Here is a 21,509-nt window from a genome sequence, read left to right as displayed (position 1 = left end):
AAAATAATACAAGTAGGTAAGCTGTATTTGTGTACAGATACATAGCTAGAGCTATATAGTAGGCCTATGGATCTAGATACATACAGCTTTAGAGACATAGATCTATATAGCAGTTATGCTTGTGTATACATACATACACACATACATGGGTTGCGGGGGGAGAGGGAGAGAATGGGCACAAACTGAAACACAGGAGGGTCCCCCTGAGCGCCAGGAAGCACTGATGGTGAGGTGAGGGTGAGCGAGCACTGGCACAGGTTGCCCAGGGAGGTTGTGTAGTAGAGATATGCAAAATCCATCCATAGTCCTGGGTGAATGGCTCTTGGTGGCTCTGCTTGAGCAAGAGGGCTCAACCAGATGACCACCTGAGGTCCCTTCCAACCTCAACCATTCTGGTAGGTTAGTTTCAGCATCTGCCACAGTAATATGGTGCCTATTACCACTGTGGAAATGCTTCACAAGTTTTAATCTGGTTGTCCTTTCAGCATCCTGTGAGTTAGAATAAAAAATTGGGCTAAGTCTTTTTTGTAAAAGGCATCAGCATCTTATAAGTGGGGAGTGAAGGTTGAAAGAGAATTTTCAAGTGGGCCTGTTTAAGAGATGGCATTTGGGTCTTTGATTTCCTTGGCTTCTTTCAAAATCCCAACTTGAGTTGCATAGACTGTGGAGCCTAAGGTTATAAATCATAGGCAGCAGAGAAAGAGAAGTGAATTTCAGTCTCCAGGTCCCAAGTGAATACTCTGAGCTTTCTCCAGAACTTTTCTGTTGCAAAGTAATGAATAAACTCGTAAAATCTCTTCCTGTGATTTCAAAGTAGCTCATTTAAATTGTTACTATGGAAAACAAAAAATGGTGGAACTAAGGGCTCTGTAATGACATATTATGGGAACATGAACTAGCATATTTATGCTGGCCAGCTTTATGTGCCCGTATTCCTCTTCCATGGGCCTTCCCTGTATTTTTTCAGCCAGCTGCGCTGATCATTTCATGTAATTCCTTTTCTTCCAGGTGGGAGAATAAAGCACTGAACCTTTCTGTTAGAGCTGAACTATGAAGCGAAAAAGTCATACACTTAAATACAAACACATCATTATGGCAAGAGTTTATTAAATTCATGTGATAGGATTGGGTTTATTTTTTCCCCTTATTTGACTTTACTTCAAGGATAGTATGACTCAGCTAGACCTACAGCTAGTGAAAAATTAGAAGCTAAATTTGCAAAAGAAAAAAAACCCACAACATTTTGCAGTTTTTCTGGTTTTCAGTAATAGAAATATTCTACTTACTGGTATTACTTTTTCCACCGGTTTTATCAATCTTATCTAAACTTTTTCAAAAGTACAAATTTTTCATTTAAAGTATTTCAGTTAAAAGAAATACGGAACATAATTCAAAAGTTATACTAAGATTTATTTCTAAGAAATGAAACATTACATTGGGCAAATGAGTTGGGAAACAGTAAACTAGGTCAGTGTAGTAGAGTTGCTTAGGTTTGAGCTGTAGACAGATAAAAATGTACATTAACAATAGGAAATTAGCTTGGAAGGCAACAATGAAGCTTGAAGAAAACCAAACAAAAATCATCAGCGTACCTGATATGTTCTCTAATTCTGCCATGTAAATCCAGTGCCAGAATTTACAGCTTTCCATTTTAGATTTCCTTTGGCCTGAGCTGGAGATTAACCACATACAGGTAATAGGACTGACCGCAGAACAGTGGTTTTCAAGAGAGACAGTTCTGTTACACACTCTGTTTTCCTGAAGTTTCCAAAACTCTTTCAGTGAGTTTTAATGTCAAGTTCCTATTGTGATAGCAAAAGCAGACATCATGGACAGCTTTCTAATTGCCATTATTTTAGTAAAGTCAAATTTGTGACCCATATTAACTGCAAATATAAGACTATTTTCACATGAAATAATATGTACCTTTGAAGTTAACTAGGAATCTCTCTGCCTTTTAGTACTCATCATCTTGTTTTTTCCATGTGGAGTGCCTGTGACTGATATTGCAGTAGAAAGCACATTTTTAAGCATTCTGTCATTTAATATCTTTGTACGTCTACATGTTTCTCCCCCCTCAGAGACTATGAAGAAGATATTTCAAGAAAAGGGCATCTTGGTAGGAGAAGAAAGAGCTTTTAAACCACATCTGACCTTCATGAAGTTGTCAAAATCAACACAGCTACGTAAGCAGGTGAGCTCACATTTCACATAACTCAGCAGCAATCTAGAACGTTTAATTTGGGGACAAATAGAGGAGTTGCTTATGCTATAGCATCATGCTGAAGAGGTAAGACTTGAAAATGCTGATTTTTTTAGAAAAAAATAGTTAGTAGATCTACTAAACAGTAGTTCTGTTCTGTACTTTGTTACCACTCTTGGTATTTTCAGTACAGCAATATAGTAGTCTGTTTTCTTTTGTGAAACTAGGCAAGACCAGAGGATGAAAGTACTTGTTCAAAATTACAGAACTGTTATTAGGATGTAGATTATATACATGCAGTTTTTCTGGATAGTTTTGTTTTGTTACTCTATAGGAGAAGATAAGCAAATAAAGTGTTTATATGCATACTATGCAGACTGTCGGTTCCCTCTATTGAATATGCTTTGGTGCACTTCAGAGTAGTGATAAAACATATCTTTTGTATTCTCTCTTGCAGGCAGTTATTTCTTGCCTATTAGCTTTTTTTTGACAAAATATACAAATACATCAAAGTAGGTTATAATTGTGATGATAAATATATAGAAGCAACACTAGTATATCTAGTTTTTTCTTTAATACTAATATAACAGTAATACTAATTATTTAACATAAGGTATATCTCCTTAAAATATTTTTGCTGACATTGTATAGCATGTTTAATGTGATCCTTTAACATTGACCAGGAAAATAATTTTCAGGAAAAAAAAAAAGAATTTAAGTACATAATATAAATATATATTTTTAATAGTAAGCACACAAGAAAAATACTGTAAAATGTCATTAGAAATAACTAAAAAATTCTGAAAGTGCACATTTTAATTTAGTATTGTGAAACCAGTTGGAAGAAGGCAGTGAGATTTTAGATACATCCAGAAAACTCAGGGGCAGACATACTTGCTCTGAAACAGAAATAAGGACTTGTCCGTAGGTGGTAGGTGGTATATTATAGCTGTTTTTTAGCTCACATGAGCTTTTGCTTGTATTAACAGTTGTTTCTTAAAACGCTAATTTAAAAAATCCACAGCTCTTCGAGAACATCAGCTGTTCAGTAATTTAAGTGTTTGGTTAAAACATCTGAGAGAATCAGGGTGGGTTTTTTGCCATTCAGGATTTTGGTTCTTTTTTGACTGGTTGGTTGTTTTGTTTACATTTATCTACCTTGCGTGAACTATAAGCCAGGATGCCTGCTTTCTGTGCTCTGATAGTCACTGCTGCTGACAGAACCAGGTCAATGTCATTCCAAATCATCTTCCTTAGTCGTCCATAATGCTGGATAATGCGTGTGGTATTCTAAAGATACACTGTATAGAAAGATAATTATGTATCAAAAATCTGGAAATTACCAGGATTTTTTTTCTCTGTGAATCCACTCTCTCAGGAGTGGACCAGCGAGCACTGGTCTGTACTATCAGTTTTTGTTCCATTATGTCCGTGCATTTATTGAGATAGTTTCCTGCATTTACTGAAAAGATGAAACATAAAAGCACTAACTATTTTGTAGTACATTTTAATATAATGTTTAATTGCATTTTCAGATCGTACAACAGCATGCCAAACAAGAAAGGAGTAGTAGAGGAAGATTACGTGAGAAAGCATATGAAAAAGCAAATAGAACTGAAGTAGTTGAGTACAGATCACAGCTATAGCTTTATAATTGTATTAAAATTTATTGAAATGGCAGTTTCTTTATCTGAAGCTGTACTACTTTGTTAAGCCACTGTCCTGATAATGACACCTAAATTCCACCAAAGTTATGTTTTGGGAAAAAAAAATATCTGTTTTTCAAACCTTAATATAGTTACAAGCATTTCTGAAATGCTTATGTTGTGAAAAGATTTTAACTTTCAAAAATTGTTGCTGATATTTACAAAGCAAAAAGTCTGAGAATTCAAAATTATAAAGATCTTAAGAAATCAGCTTTCCACTTTGAAGGCACAGCATTAAGCTAAAAATGGTGAATGTAAAAAACTTGAAAACTGACATTAATAAAGAATAAAAATGTGAGATAAAGTGTGTTAGAAAAGAGCTATCTGGTGTACTGTACCCCCTTCAGCCTCTCAGGCTAAAGAACTTATTTACCCACTCAGAAGTGGGAGCAACTCATTCTTCATGCTTAGTTGAACAGTTCTGAGAACAAATGTGCCACTGAAAACTTCCCCAAAATAAGAGGTACAGTGTGCCTCTCTGTGTCCCTGTGGAAGGAGATAAATGGATACAATTTCCTTGCACATGTTTAGCTATTTCTGTAATTGACTCTTTGGATGATGAGAATGTTGGGTTAGTATTATTATTCCCTATACAAAGAACCTAATGAAACACAATGAAAGCAGCAACTGGAGTTTTGCACTGAAGGTAACATTTCTATTCCTGCTTCCCTCACCAGCCTGCCATGTTGCCACAGGTCAGTCACAACCCCTCTGGTTTTCACTCGTCCAGACCGCTGTTTATTTCAGGGACTGTTGTGAGGCACACTTGAGAAATGCTGTATGACATTTGGAGATCCAGGTCTGCAAATACTGTGAAATGGATTTGATAAGTAGAATTATGTGACTGACAGCTAAACTGCTCTGATGGCATTTGCTTAATTAGTAGGGAATATATCCTTGGCCTAGACAGTGGTTGACAAGATAAATGCCAAAAATACAATTTATGAATATTTAATATATTATATTCTTCTGTACAGGATATCTTTATAATGCTGAATGTATAATTAGTAAAAGAGAACATATTAGTGAGAAAAATCTGTTTGTATCTATAACACTTGCAAGTGGTGGTCAGGGCCTGATTCACTGTTACCTTTCAATCTAAATGGTGACACCAGCAAGATGCTAGATACTATTTTGCAGGCAATATCATTATGATTGCACTGGAAAGAGCAGCAACTGCATGATCCAGTCATTTATTCTTGTATTTTTTTAATGTACATTATGTTAAACTGTCCTAGTTTCATACAGAGATAACAAACTTATTTTGTAATAATAATTATTCCTTCATCATAAAGGAAGAAATTCCACATTGAATTAAACCCAAAGCAGCGTCTCCAAATTCAGACCCTTTTGATGTGCACTCACATTCATCTTTTTGCTATCTTCAAACTAGACATACCAGATAAGATGTTCACTGATAATACTGATGATAATACTGATGATATTACAGATGATACTGATAATTATGAAAGTAATTACTTTTTTTAACGTAAATTTTCTCTCAATTTATGTGACATTAATTTTTTTGGCTTCTTGAAATCAAATATAGTTAAAGAGAGATGCAGTAGATCTGATGTCAGTTATTAGCCATACTGTAAGCAGTTACAGCAAGTTTTAGCAGTCAGACAGTAAGCTATTGAATGTCTCCTCTGTCTTATTTAGATAAGGACTCTCAGGTGCTTACCTCATTGCAGGAAAGGCTATTACTTCTGTAGTATTTACATATCATGTGTCTTGCTTCATTAATTTTTGTTGCATATGCATACATCAAATACTGTGTTCAGTAAAGATCTTCTACATGACAAAAGAAATGAAAGGGAATCCTCCCCTTCTGCTATTCTTTTAATGTTAAGTTTTACTCAACACTTGAAAATAGACTATAAAATGTGAATTTCTGTCTTATATCCCTAGTATAGTTTTCAGTTTCCTGTGTTTGTAATTTTGCTTTTATTTATGCCCATGTGGTATAGGTACATAGTTGTACCATATAGAACCTTATGAGAAGAGAGTGATTCTCAGTAAAACCAAAGCACTTCTGCTGTCTAAAAGTCCCTGCTAATTCTGACCGCCAGCATTCTTTGTATAGTAACTCCTGGGACCTCTGGCATTTTGGACAGAAATGTTGGTATTAGAAAAGCACCAGAGCTTATTCAGTCTCTCTCTATTTCCATTTATCAGCCTCTTCATCAGTGGTTTGTATTGTGACAACTGTTACTTTCTGATACGGGAGTCTGAGGCACATACTTTTTTGGAATATTGGATGCTGATCCCAAAATGGCTGAAATGATCACTTTGGCACAGTACAAAACAATAAACACTTTCTTTTCACAGTCTTATGAGACCAGCAGAAATGTTTTGTAGTTTTTTCTACAGTGTTTTTTTTTTAATCTGAAGATCTAACAACAGAGGCAGAAAATGCACAAACTGGGTGACCCAACAGCTAGAAAAGGTTCTTGAATTCTCCTTTCAGTCTTCCTGCTTTCATATCATACACCATATTGCAGAGATATGTTACTGCAATACTTCTTTTAAACAAGAAGAAAGGGCATACAGTGTAGACAGTTTGTTACAAGCCACATGTAGTGTGAGGTGTTAAGTCAGTGATCATTCTTTAAATTACCAAACTCTCCTACTGAACATGGTAGGTACGATGTAATCTTTGCATTTACACATACTGCTGTTACAGGACTGAGGCTGCAGAAGGCAGCACCTCTTTGCACATGAACTCTTCTAAGTCCACATGGGGATCATCAAGGTCTAGGTGAAGAAACTTTTCCACAACAGACTTGCATTTTTCCATCTGATCTTCTTTTGAAGGATTGTCAATACGTTTGATAGCTTTCCCGTTGCGAATCAGTTCTGACACTTCCACTCCTCTTTCAATAATTTTGGATGGCATCCCTGCTAATGTAGCAATGTTGGCTGCATGACTAACAGCCGACATGCCCGGCTTGATCTGATAGAAAAATATCAACTCATCTCCGTCTTGGTGGGTCTCCATGGTCAGGTACTCCACTAGAGGTGTGTCAGGCAGAAGTTCTAGCTGCATTAAACTGTGAAAATTAGTAGAGACAAAGACCTGTGGACAGTGGGTTCCTTGACTGATCCAGTACCTCACAACAGCAGCCAGAAGGGACAGCCCATCCAGTGTGTTGGTCCCTTTACCAAACTCATCCACAAGTACCAAGGACCTCTCTGTGGCGTTGTTTACTGCCTTGGCAACCTGGTTAAGATCAATCATGAAAGTAGAGAGCCCTACAGAAACTGATTCCCTGCTGTGGATTCTTGTGTAAATCCCATCAATTACTCCAATCTCTGCCTCTGCTGCAGGGACATAACTGCCAATTAGAGCCATGAATACTATAAGACCTACTTGCTTTAAGTAGATGCTCTTACCAGATGAGTTGGGCCCTGTGATGATCTTTATTCGTCCAGTAGCCTCTCCACTGTTCACAGGATTGGCCACAAAAGTTTTTGCACATAGTTCCATAAGTGGATGTCTTCCGTCCTTGATGTGGAAGCCATGGCGGTGAGTAAAGCGTGGCCGGCAGTAGCCGTTCTCCCGGGCCATCACTGCCAAAGCCAGCAGCACATCTAGGTGTGCAGTATACTCAATCACACTGTTAAGCACTTCAGACTTCTCCAAGATCTTTGTCTGCAGCTGGTGCATAATAAGTGTTTCCTGGTCTCTGATTTCACAGTGCAAGTCACCCAGCAGGCTGTCTAGCTCCTTAGTCCTATCGCTTCTGTAGTGCAGTTTATCCTCTGATAAGAACATGAAGTCCAAGCCTTTGATTTCGAAGTCGCTCTTATCCACCATAGTTGGTAGCCGTGGAATGGAGAGAAGAAACCCAATCAAAGGAATGTAGATCACACAACAGGAGGGAATACGATTGTCCAAGGTCTCCAGTTCTTTTCGTGCCACTTCTGTAAGAAAATCTGAGAGTCCCATCAGCTTTCGTTTCTTCTCATCAATGGTAGGGTCCACATTGGATCGAACAGTGAAGCGGTTCTCTGAAATGCTGCCTTCAAAGTCTACCACTTTGCTGATGAGACTAGCAATGTAGTACAGATCATCAGTGAAGACACGCGTAATAGTCTGAAAGAGTTCAATAGTGTTGGGCAGAGAACGACATGTGTCTCTAAGGCACATTGCACTGTACACTGTCTTATAGAGTGCTTGCCAGTCACCAACTTTTGTGTGGGAAAGAGTCATTCTCTTTAGAATAAGATGCACATTTTTAATATTCTTGAGGCAATTTTGAAGAGTGAGGAGTGTTTCATGGTTCTGAGCCTGCAGGAAGAAGTGAATAACATCCAGCCGTTTGTTCAGCTCTGTCAAGTTCTGAGTAGGTCGTGTGAGCCACAGCCTCAGCAGTTTTTCTCCCCATTTGCACCTGCAACGGTTTAAAATTCCATATAAACTGAATCCTTCTTTTAATCCACTGGACAGCTTGTACACAGAAGGGTGGATATCACTTTTAAATATCTGCAGGACGCAGTAAGTGTCTTGGTCCATATTCACAATATCTGAGAGCACAAACTTTTTAAAGGCCAAAATAGGAACTGCAATCGTGCTTTCTTCAAGCTCAACTCCAACTCTTCTCCTGTCTAGGAACTTAAGGAGTCCCCCTAGGGATCGTATCATGAGTGGGCTTTCAAAAGGGATGATTGAGGACAAATAGAGAATTTTCTCTGTTGGAGTCATATGAGATGGGATAAATGGAAATTGCCTAGATAGGATCCGTTGCTTGCTGACTTCTAGACCAAAATCTATGTTAGGAAACAGGACAATTTCTGGTTTTCCTGCATTTTTTTCACCAGCAGTAGCTGTTAGGTTGGTCAGGAATTGGGCAATATTCTGGTCCTGTTTTGCACTGGTCACTATGCATTGAGGATTAACTTCCCCTACCACTTTATGCAGTAGCTTGAGGTCTTCATTATCAGGTGTGTCAGGCATGCAGTAAACTGAGCAGTCTTCTGTATCATAGTAAGTAATTGCAAGCTGGCCTGCATACCACAAAACAGACATGTGTGTCTCAGAGCACTCTTGGTCTTCTTGTTCGGGCCCAAGCGGTGGTGGTAAGGCACAACTCGTGGCTGATGTGGCACTCATTCTCTTGGGGAAAGATGTTTTTATTCACAACTCATCCAAAAAGTCCTGAGAAGTACCTGTAATTGACAACAGCAGGTTAACACTCATTTTTCCAACCCTGGAGAAACTAAGAAACTACCAGGAATTAAAGACAGGTGGTTCCTGTTCAAGTGAAAAGATGCAGCCCATAACTACAGCCACCATCTTACTTCCAAGGAAGGCGTAACTGAGCTAACTACCAGCCATGCTGGAGTAGTTCTACAATTTTTCTTTGTATCCTTTATTTTACTAAGTGTATATATATACATGCCCAAATACCCATAAATACAGTAGCGTACATTGTACAAAATCCTGCTCCCTCAGAGGTATGGGACACCCACCTGCACTGACCACTGATCCTCGCAGTGATGCAGCCACATAAACTGGTCATGGTTTCAGGGCCCTACTCAGTATTTATGCAGCACCATCACATAGCACTGGTTTCTAGACAAGCACACAGAGTACTGCTGCAGGAATCAACCCTACCAAACAGTTTCCCCTGTCCGGAACCCATTTCCAACACTCTCCCGCTTCTTCCCTGCTCTACTCACCCTCCTCACCACAGACAGGCGGCCCGTCTCGGCTGCTTCATTTCCTTGCAGCCCAGAAGTTTTAGCTTGAGCCCCTTTTCCCTCCCTGGCCGGGCAGGTGCTTAGCGCTCACTGCGTTCAGGCCTCTCCGCCGGGTCCTGTTAGGATGGCGCCGCGCTGTGGCGCTGAGCACCGTCCCCGAAGCCAGGCCACGGCCAACCCCCTCCCGCTCCTACCGCGCTGCTGCTAACCTCCGGTTGCGCCCCGCTGCCGGGGGCTGATCGCCGCCCTCTCCTGGCAGCAAGTCCCTGCCTTCGTGCGGGGAATGGGCTCTCAACCTCCCTCGCGGCCTCCCGGCTGAATGCGAGCACCCTCTCCTCGGGGCTGGAGCTCCCGCCAGCGCCGGCTCCGGGAGCGGCGCCTACCACCGTCCCCGGCCCCCTCCGAGCCCCGCGCTGAGGAGGAGGGAGAGGGCACGGGTAGAAGCAGCCCCCTGAGCAGCCCAGCCCACTGGCTTGTCATGGACACCAAGTATCCCCTCCTGCCTGGCATCTCCATGACCTGTCTCTGCACCTCTTGCCTGTGCTCCAGTGGGACTCATGGCCGTCCCTACCCACTGCCTGGCTCTCCACTGCTCACCTCTTTCTCCCGTTGCAGCTTCTGCAGTTCACTTCATGAGCTACTTTGAGCAACTGTAAATGAGTCTTTGTATGCAGCCCTTGCCTTCAGAGTGCTGGGCACACGCCAGGTGTTTGGAGGTAGGCGTTGTGGCTGTGGGGTACATGGAAACTGAAGCTCACTTGGCAGCCATCTTAAGGCCTGTCACCACTTGATCCTTCCTGCCCCTGGTCCCACAAAGGGGCAGATGCTGCCTGGCCACTTGCTCACAGCAGCCACAGGGACTCTGTGCAGCAGGAGGTTGCAACTGCAGGTTGGGGATGGCAGGCTGCACCTTCCCCACCTGCATACAGAGGAGGTGCAGACAGAGAGTTAACAGACATGACAGGGCTACTGAAGGCTGTCTCCTTGGTGCCTTGCCAGTCTTGCAAGAGCTCAACATGCCATGCTTCTCCAGGCCCACATTACACAGCCATGTCCCATTATAGGCATCCATTTGCTACAGTGCTTCCTCAAGAGGCAGGTATCATCCTCCTCTCTTTCCAGCACAAAATGCTTCAAAATGGCCTCTCAAGTACTTTGTTTCTCACCCTCCCCCAATTATAGCATATCTCTATAGTCAGCATCTATAACTTTCCTATGTGCTAATTACTCTCTCATCTCCACTGCTCTAAACCCTTTCAATTATGAAATGAACCATGACCTTCCCATGCAGACACCTGCATTGTTTCATCCTTCTGCATCTCATTGTAAACATCACTTCAGAAATTGCTGCAAGTTACAAAAAATGTCATTCAGTTTTCCCATGGCTGTTTTTCCAAATATCTTTCAGTAGTTCATCACGAGCATAAATAATTTCCTCTGAATTCAATGTTTGATTCACACCTTACCATTCTGCTTTTGACAAGCAACATCCCAACCTCTTGTAATTTTTTTTTTTATTGGAGGGGGAAGTGGTGATTTTGATTTTTTCTTAATTTCATTCCACATGTACTCAAGGCTTCAAATTTTGACAAGTGTACTCCTGGCTGAGAAGGTCTTTTTTTTATTACTGATTGCAGTCTACATGTATTTCAAAGAACTGACAGCCAGAAAGCAAAGAATGATGATTTAAGTTCAAAATAACCTTAGTGCTTAAGGATTAATCTAGCTATAGAATATCAAATTTTAAATAATGACAGTGAGGCTGGAGTAAATGTAGACTTCCAGGGAGGTATATCTGAAATTAAAAGCATCCACCACTAGATGTCATCGTTTCAGAGATTAAGGAAATGGAAAGACACTTTTGACCTCCTCTGAATTAGAATTTAGGAGACCAAAAGTCTCTGAATTAGACTTTAGAGAACCAAATGTGCGGATAATTAATCAAACAAAGTGCTTCTGAAATCAATTATTTTGCACCTAAGTAAAAGCTCAGTAGAAATACCAACACTGAGCCTGTCTTGCATATGAGTAATGGTGAATGAAGCACTACAAGAAATGCTTGAGTGTGGTGTTCACATGAACGGATATAGTGTAAGGATGTGAAGAAGAAGACAGTGTCTGTCCACTTTAGGGTGTCTGGTAAGGGACCTTTTCAGTGCAGAAAGGGATAATGAGTAAAAGAGGAGGCCCTAAACAACACACAGAGACACAAACCTAAGCAATGTACAGTAAGGGAGGCAGTAACAAGAGTCAAAGCTGGTGAGCCACACAGACTGATAAGGACATGTGGAGTGTGGGGATCTTTATTTCAGTAGGATTGTCTGGTTGGGGACTTTGTCAAATTGAATGGTAGAGGAAAGAGAGAAGCCATAAACAAAATACAGAGAGGCACAGATCTTTCAAACATAACACACAAAGCCAGGAAACAAATCTTGTTAGTCACACTAATTGATGGGCTAGCAAGAAACTGCAGGCAAACTGGGACTTTGCAGCTGTTGGGGATGTAAAGCTGAGGGTCTAAGGTGTTGGTGCGTCAGTGTGACTGTGCAAATGGATAGGGGATGTGCAGGGTAAGGGGATCAGGGAGGAGCAAAGGACAAGTAGACAGAAAGAAGCGTAAAAGGGGCTGGTTGTGTGTAAAATGGGGCTGATGGGAACGATTGTCTGACCAAGCTGTTGTGCTGGGTGCTGGCTGGTGGGGGCAAATATGTGCATCTTCCCCAAATCAACTGTGTGTGAGGGGTGCAGGTGTTCACTGCCAAACCTCAAGTTGGACCAGCTGGCGAGTGGGGGGAACCTGTGGAATGCGTAAGGGGGCCTGGGATCTGGGCAGAGGTGCTGGGTGGGCAGAAGGGCTGTGATGGTGCTTGGTGGATGCACAAATGTGTGTGTGTTTGTGAACCTGGAATCATGTGCGTGCCTGCACTAGTGACCTTCTGTGTCTGCCGGGGCGATCTGCGCTTGTGTCTCATGTGAGCTTGTATGTGGGTGCTGTTGAAGGCAGTGCCTTGGCTGTGTAGCTGGCCGTGCCCATGTCCTCTGAGCATGTGTGTGTGTCTCTGGGATGTGAGAGCAGCAGGTACATCCACCAGAGACCCTGGGTACCCAGGGCACTGGGCTGGGCTCCAGCAGGCGGGCAGTAGGGCGCCCTGGAGCTGCTGAAGGCAGTGATTTCTCCTAACATCCTTTAGCATATAGTAATGATTTTTACAAAGCAAACAGCATTATTCTGAGGTAGACTGAAGGAGAAAATACTGAATTTCTACAGAGATCATTCACTTTTATTGAAAATACAATGGAATGAGGAGCCCTAAACCCTTCAAATAACTATGGAAATGAGGTCTTCTGAAAACAGCCTAATAGAATATTTATGTTCCACTTTGTATATGCAAAGCTACCTAATGATACTGGTATTATAAATCACGGCAAGCTTTTTAGATTTGCTGAGATAAAGAGCGTAGTGCTAGTTAAGTACAACCACATTTTCCTGTTTGGTGATTTTTAAAGACCTAGAAAACTGGCCTTGACAAACATTTGAGATTCTTCCTTGTAGTAGCATGCCCAGTGATGACAGCAAGAATAATTTCCAGTTACATATTCCATGAATACTGTGGCAAACCATTGGAAGTTAATGCAGTTGTAGCATTGTGTATGTTGATTTGTTTCCTACAGGACTGAAGAACGACGGGTAGAAAGGAGGTGTAATGACACTTTTATTTCCTTGTTTAAGTTCTGTAGCAGACAGTTTTAACTAAAACATAACATCTGGCGTATTATTTTTTCAGTATTTTTGCATCTTGAAGTAGTTTTCCATCCTAACTATACCTCTGGTTAAAATGAAAATTATAGGAATTAAATATAAAATTTCAGTGTTCTATTAGAATGCCCAATTGAATTTTTTGTTGCTATTTAAAGGTGAAAAAAATTGACTCAAGCCTGTATGAAGATTTTAAAAGTCATTACTTTGGAGATGAAATCCTACACTGCCTAGATCTTTGCTCCATGTTGAAAAAAAAGCAACCAAATGGTTACTACTACTGTGAGTCCTCTATTGTTTTTAGTAAGTACATCTTCACTCTCCTCTTATATCAATTGTGCCTATAAGTTATATGCCTGAAAAGCCATTTTTTCCGCAGTCTATGTTAGGCGATTCTTGTAATAATATCCATGGAGTCTGACAGAAGCCTGTCGTTTAATCCTGACTCCCTAGGAACACTGCAAGTGCTTCTTGCTGACAGCTAAAGTTTATGTTCGACTGTCCATCCCCAGAATCCAGTTCCATTTCTCATCCTAAAATGAGTGTTTTCAAGTGAGATGTATCACTTGCCGGAGCTGCTCATCTCTTTGTTGACTATAAAGACAGCCTGTGTGACTAAGTTAGATTAGATGCAGTAATTATAGATTATTAAAGCTAAGTGAAATGTCTCTGGTTTGGCAGAGATGTGACCTTACTTGAACTATATTCATACACAGAGAGAATTTCACTGGTACAACAGATTTAATAGTAACTGTACAGAATACCATCAAGACTTTAAAGATTGTAGATACATGTTGCCTAGATCATTACAGTGCTGGAAATCACAGTTGTGTCCTCCTGCTTTACCTGAAGAGAAGCTTCACTTCCCTACAATTAATATTCTAGACTTGTCTTCTCATTTCTGCAAGAAATCGTCTATAGCTGGAACTTCAGGTGGTACACTGTGGACTGAGAGACTATGAGATAATGGCTTGTACAATGAACCTCTCTGTGATGGTTAGTTCCCAGTAGCTGACAGTAAATGTAGGGGCTGTTATTAGTCATACTCTCTACAACTACCTGACGGGAGGTTGCAGCAAGGTGGATGTTGGTCTCTTCTCCCAAGTAACTAGGGATAGGATGAGAGGAAATGGCCTCAAGTTGTACCAGAGGAGGTTTAGATTGGATATTAGGAAAAATTTCTTTACTGAAAGAGTGGTCAAGCTGGAATAGGCCGCCCAGGGAAGTGGTGGAGTCACCATCCCTGGAGGTGTTCAAAAAACATGTAGATGTGGCACTTCAGGACATGGTTTAGTGGGCATGGTGGTGATGGGTTGATGGTTGGACCTGATGATCTTAGAGGTCTTTTCCAACCTTAACGATTCTATGATTCTGTATTAAGAACATGAGTTAAAACACTCTAAATGGAATACCTAGAGAATGTTGAGGATTTTTTCTTGATACAGTCACCTCTTTTAATCTAGGAGTGTACTGTGTGATCTTTTGGGAATATCTTTAAACATACCATTCCTGCAACTGCAGATCTTTAAGAAATCAGATTACATGGGAAGATGGTCAAGTAGTAATACAGCAAAATACAAAATTTTTAACATTGCTTTTTCCACCTGTCCTAATTAGGCTGACTCTTAATATATGTCATGTTCAAGGTCAGTCTCAAAAGACAGTTTTATAGCAGAGAACAGGCCATGTATGTGTCCTCTAATAAGAAAGAAATATGAAAAATCTTTTACAAGAAGCCTCAACAACAAAGTGCTTACTTAAAGATGATGATAAATTTGTTCTCATATACCTTGCAACATTTTCCAGATTCCTGGTAATTAAGCAGAAATATTAAAAAAATATATATAACTGACCAGAAATCATTCCAACAAGCAAATTATTCTGTGGATCTAACATTTCCCACTCCAAAGCATACTAGCCTTAGTAATGAAAACATTCATGACCAAGGAATAATCATATCCTCTGAAAGAAAGTACAAAACATGCATCATCAGGAAAATCTTCCAAGAGTGTTGCCATCCCAACCAGCCGAATAGAAATATCATCACTGGAATCTTTGCCTGTGTGGACAGTTTTAAAGGAAATCCCTGTCTTCATCCTTAAGTAACAAGGAATCTCAAAAAAATGAAAACTTCTATCTGTTATGAAGATACATCCCTAAGCAGTAAGAAATCTCAAGAGTTGAAAACTACTGCTTATTATGAAAGTACATTGTTAAGAACTAAGACATCTCAGGAAGATGAAGACTTTATGAAGGCACCATGTCCATCCCCAAGTTCTGCAAAACCTTTAAAGGTATGATGAGCATAAAATAAAAGGAAAACTTCTCATCCAGTCACCTCCTCTTGTTGAGCTAATTTTGATGGAAAGATTCAGCTTACAAAAGCTTATAATTGACAGAAATACATGGAAATGATACATTATACTCCATTTTTCCTAAGCACGTATTGTTTTTTCCATCATCATGAAAAACTATACCCAGTTAATAGGCAAGTTATATCTGGTTATGCCTGGTGCCTCGTCTGCTGCTTTTTAGCTGCTTTGCAAAATCTGGATTGTTTAATTCTTAATGCTATCAAAACTAGCTCTATGTTGGAGACAAAGGGTGTCCATGAGCAGTTAGTACTACTTCTAAATTCCTGTTGTTTGGACCAGCTTTACATAAATACTGCTATTGAAATTTGGTGCTGCTTCCAGGGCTCTGTGCAGGGCTTTGGTGGCAACTTGGTTTCTGCCTTGTGGTAATTTGTTGCCCTGTGCTGCAGCGTTGCTAGTGGAAGTGCTCACTGTTTTTAGGACTTATGATTAAATACCTATACAATACTTTGAACATGTAAGGCACTCTGTAAATGCTAAATATCAGTTCCCGTTAATGTTTTTGTTTGTACTTAGGGCCACCTTTATTTGGCTTAGTTAAACTCTTGCAAAACAAATCAAAGCCATACAGAGAAAAAAAATAAGTAGGAAGTCTGTTTAAATTAGTGACAACACTATTGCAAAATCCAGACAAGTCCAAATTAAAGTGAGATATTTATATGTATCTATCTAAATATGTTATCCTATTTATTACCTTGTGTTATGCATTTCTCTTTGTTATGTTTGTATCTGCGTATATAACCATATATCTAATGTCTTCTGTATATGTTTGTACATTCAAATACGGATTTATGTGCATCCAGATGCTTAGAGAAATAGAAATTACAAGGTTATTTAACATGGTGTAAGAAATTTCATTCAAGTGAAATTGAGGCTCCACTATTCACAGATATACTTCAGAATATCTTGGAATGTGTATCTGATTAAGGAATTTGCTAAATAACTCATTACATTAAAAAGCTGTTTAGTAGTTTATTTGGTAGATATTGACAGTGTTTTTTCAAAACGTTTATTTGAATCTCTCTTCTTGAACTTGTCTTCTTACTGACATCTCAGAATGCTAACATGACAGTCAGTCCTTCAGCTGTCTTTTGAATGTGAGTCCCATTAAATGGTTTATAACAGCAGTCAATCAACTGGTATTCAAAGCAAGAGTCAGATGCTTGTTTGGCTTTAACTCAATCCTGGTGTGACAGTGCGTAAAGAATTTATGGGAAGGTTCATTTCCACATTCTGAACAGAATTCTCCTCTGAATTATTTTTACATGGGTACTACATCTGGCTTTCTCTAGCCACAATATTTGAATGGATGTTCTTCACTGATACCAAATTAACGAAATGTAGTATTATTATCCCTGCTTTTCTGAGTCCTATATGGGCATAGATGCATCTAGCCCAAATACATGCATTTATTTTTTCTGGTTTTGTACATGTTAATATACAGTTATCTAAAGCCAATTGGAAAAGGAAAAACAGATATGTTGGAACAGAGTTTAAATGGCTTATTTTTTAATTTGAGAGAAAAAGAATCTATATTTTAATGAATTATTTTTAAAAAATTAAATGTTTTAAAAAGTGATTTGAATAGGGGTTTTGGTAACTATAGGTAATTAGGACATTAAAATAAACACAGGGAGTTAATGCGGTTCTATTAATATATCAGAAATAGTGAAAATTGCAAATTACTTAATACAGACAAAACACTGTATCTAGTTCTAGTTTTTTCTAGATGTATGTATACTCAAGCAGTTACCTTCTTTCTTTGAAGTGCACAGAAAATACAAAGACTTTTTCTTACCTAGAGTTTGGGCCAGGCTTGAGCGTTATGCCTGTAATAAGATGAAAAGATCTAAAAAGGGTTCAGAACTAATATTAGAAACAGAATTCCAATACTGAAAGTATGTAAAACCTCGTCACCTTCTGTGGTTTGTGATTCTGTAATTATGAGGTATGTAGTATTTGCTTTATTGTACAAGGTACTTTTTCCTATTTTCTTTTAAAAATACCATAAGGTAATTCTATTCTAAAGGCTATTGTCTTTTTATTTTTCAACAAAACGCTGTTTGAAGTAGTGATGTGTTTTCATGCCAGAGCTGTTATCAGTAGCTGAAAAGAAGTGAAAATAATTTCCCACAAATGACTTTTCAGGAGTATGTGCAGACAATGGGATAAAACTGATGAAGTAAATCTGACAGGAAAGCACAAAAGCACATTTGACATCAGTAGGAATGTAATTCATGACTGAAAATTGAGAGGATTATTAAAAAAAGATGGAATTGATTTTTCACAACATAACATAGTATGCTATAAAATACAGTTTAGTAAGTCTAGCAGGTTTTCCTGTGTCTTAAATATTTCTGCTTTAAAGGCAGTTTTCCCTAAGCAGACTTTGGTGTCCAAGCAACTAATTTATTGCTAAATTTAATATATTAGAAATACGTTGAAAAGATGTATAATATTAATTTCAAGATATGTTAATTGCAAAAAGTAAACAGACTGCCTAGGACGTGAGGAGTAAATTCACTGTGTAATGTTCTTTCCTTGGCTAGATCAGTAAAAGATAATTACTTTTTATTCTTAAAATTTTCCTAGCTAGGATGTTGCTTTTGTTGATATGTATTTATTGTATAGTCTTAACATCAAACAGACAGTATGTTTGATTTACCATAATTGAATTAAGCTCTTCTGCACATCCTGTGAGGAGTGTTTTTCAGTAGTGAGATAGATGGTCATGGAAAACCAGTTTTCCATTGTTCAAATGTCCCCATTTTTCAATTGTTAAGTCATTCTTGCAGACCTGAAGAGCTTCCAGTGTGCTGCATTGGTTACACAGACTCTACTATTGCTTCCTACCTCATCCCTGTGAGGTATTCTAAAATAAGACATGGTTGCAGATCAATAGTGATCTATACTTCAGGGCTGATACAGACACTGACATAAAAATGTAGTTGTTGAGGAAAGGCTTGTTTTGCTTAATATCTCAACTTACATTTCTCTTTCAGAACAGTACTCAGCAATGAATTGAAACAGGTTGTAATTCCATTCCAGTAGCTTTCTTATTCTAGACTGTACATAAAATATTTTTGAAGCTCCTAGTATTTATAAAAGTAGTTTCTTTTCAGTGGAAATAACTTCAAGATAAAATGTGACAGATTTTAAAGAAGAATCGTTAATGTGGCATATAGTATCATTTCTTGTTTCCTAGAAATCAGCAACACGTCGTTTCTTATGGAAGCAGTAGGATGTAAGAGCAAGATTACATCAACCACAAGCTACAACATGCAATTATTGTCTTAACAGCAGTCTCCCAAATGACCTGAAGTTGTAATCTGTTCTCAAACACATCAGAAAGGGCCATCATGGTACCTGCTGGATTCGTAGCATGTGATCTTCTGTTTTTCAAATGAAGATTGAACATTTAAGATCTGAATTAACATCTAATGATATGAGAGAAATCTGAAACACTGCTCTCTTTATAGGAAACAGTTACACAGATCTGTTGGGTATGAACGATTTGAGGGTGTCGCTCATGCAGTACAGCAAACTTCCTGGGAGGGTGCAACATAGAGTTCATAAACGTGTTGCTTTATTACATAGGTGAAGGGTTTCTATTTCTTCTTAGTGGAGTATGTCTGAGTCTGCATGTGGGCCCTTATTTGGAACTGACAAGGAGTACTTGGGATCAGGTGGAGATGACAATGCTTAATGAAGACGTTCTTCCTTCTTCTCAAGTGTTGGCTGCCATCTCTAGGCTGATGCTATGGTACTTGATCATGTACCAATCTCTATACAGGCATCGAGATCAGGATATTTACGTGGCCGGAGCTGTGGTACCAGACGTAGGTCAAACACGCATACATATTCAAACGTGTTAGGCATATTTACAGACCCCTAATGTTAGGCTTTCAATTTTTTAAGGTTCTAGACGTGCTTACAGTGTATTTTCTGAATCAGTGTGGATTCACACTGCTTGCATGCTGAGCAGATAATCTGGGTGTATGTGATTGCACAGTGCTAAGCCTGGCAACTTGAGTTAACCCCATGGTTTCTGTTCACCTGGGTTTGGGTCAGCTATGAGTACAGGAAGAGTAAACTCTTGTGCTCTCTAGACTGCATGGTTTTACTTTAGGTAAATAGCCTGATTTCTGAAGTGCTGAGATGCCGCAGTTGACCCTTTGGCATATACTTTTAAAAACCTCTTAGTACTTTAAAATTCCCAGCCAGTGTTAATCTGTTACCTTTCAAGTGCAGGCAAGCCCTATAGTTTTCCTTCCGCATTCCTCTCTGTTGTGTTGCAAATGCAAAACACATTAATGTAAAAAATTTACTTCACTTGATTAGGATGTTATACAACCTTTGGCAGAAGAGGAGACTTGTTAGTATATCTTTAATATTAGAAATATTATTTTTAATCCTGTACTGCAGTTGCATTGAGTCTATCTGAAGATTAAATTTTCTGGATGGAACCTTTGTTTTTTTGTAGATTTTTTTTGTCAAGACATATATATAACCATTCTTTGGTGAAAAAAAATGTACTAGGAAGAGTTAATATAAAATTAAAAAGCAAAATAAAATTACATGATTGTCAGCATATGACCATATAAACACATGAAAGCAAGTAAAAGCAATCATTATTTTATGTGACAAATATACCTACTTATAGATGTATGCTTTTAGAGGCATGTGTTGAATTCTTTGTGTTCTTTATTACTGGTGACTTCTGTTTTCTGTACATTGTTATTTCCTTTCCTGATGTATTACTCAAGATGTGGAGATGCTGATCTCCAAATATCTCAATTGCCATCCATAATCTACATTAGCTGTTACCTCAGTCATTTACATCTTCCAACTGTCTTGCAGTTATCCAGTTACCTAGTCAGACCTTCTCATTTATATTTTTTCTTTTCAGAAATATACAGAACATCTGTTTTATCTTTCTTCTTTGTCTAAACGCTCTCTTTGGTTCTTGTCTTTTTGATATTCATTATAGAAAAATTATCAGTATATAGGGTTGCTACATGTGCGCATACATATATATGTATGTTTGTGTGCATGTTTGTGTATATGCACATGCATGCATGTCTATGTAGCATAACTCCTGGTATTTACTTTACTGTTAGGTAATGCAAAATGTTCCTTTTAAGCAGCTTTCCTACTGGAAACCTTTTCATCAATTTAGCCACAGAAGTGGGTGGTGTTTGCATGGAGGAGGTTAAGGAAAAGCACACCAGAAAAGCATTGAATAAATGTGGGTTTGGACAGCCTTTCACTATGGGACTCACATGGTACCTTGGTATGTGTTAGTGCTGCTTCCTACCAGTTGCACAGTATATTCCCCATGTTAGGCTTTGGACTGAGTACAGCCCAAATGTTCGTTTTCACATGTGTTGTTAGTACATGATTCATTGAAATGTTCCTTTTTTTTGGAAACTGGAGAGTCTTACACACTGTCATGTTTGTGAACGTCCATTTAAAGGAGCATCTTTTTTGATTATTGCATGTTGCTACTGTCTTTTCTATGCGAGCTTACTTTTCAAGCTATGCTATCTTTTGCATTCTTACATAAAAGCATCATTAGCACTTAAATAAAAAGTGCATGTTTATCACTAATTAAAATACATAGATAATTAAATAAGATAAATCTTATTTTATCAATTAGTATAAAACAGCCATTGTAAAATTAGAGCCGATACTGAAGGTGTAACCAGTGATTTCACCTATCTCCAAAATGTATTTATCATTGCTGAGGATGAAAACAAATG

At 38.8% G+C, this 21,509-nt stretch overlaps 2 protein-coding genes across 2 annotated transcripts in view; one reads left to right on the top strand and one right to left on the bottom strand.

Moving 5' to 3' along the window:
* AKAP7 (A kinase (PRKA) anchor protein 7) overlaps window positions 1-21,509 on the top strand; it is a 74,550-nt gene that overhangs the window by 18,589 nt on the left and 34,452 nt on the right. The window contains exons 5-6 of the mRNA XM_010185878.1: window positions 2,082-2,194; window positions 13,531-13,675. Coding sequence (XP_010184180.1) covers window positions 2,082-2,194; window positions 13,531-13,675 — 258 coding nt within the window. The remainder of the gene's footprint in view (window positions 1-2,081; window positions 2,195-13,530; window positions 13,676-21,509) is intronic.
* On the bottom strand, window positions 6,590-9,025 carry MSH5 (mutS homolog 5). The gene has a single exon (XM_010185877.1). The coding sequence runs from the start codon at window positions 9,023-9,025 to the stop codon at window positions 6,590-6,592; it is 2,436 nt and encodes an 811-aa protein (XP_010184179.1).

This window comes from Mesitornis unicolor, unplaced genomic scaffold (genome assembly GCF_000695765.1).
Source record: "Mesitornis unicolor isolate BGI_N332 unplaced genomic scaffold, ASM69576v1 scaffold8376, whole genome shotgun sequence".
Taxonomy (NCBI): Eukaryota; Metazoa; Chordata; class Aves; order Mesitornithiformes; family Mesitornithidae; genus Mesitornis; species Mesitornis unicolor.
The sequence above is the reverse complement of the archived record's forward strand: the minus strand, read 5'-3'. Positions and strand labels throughout refer to the sequence as shown.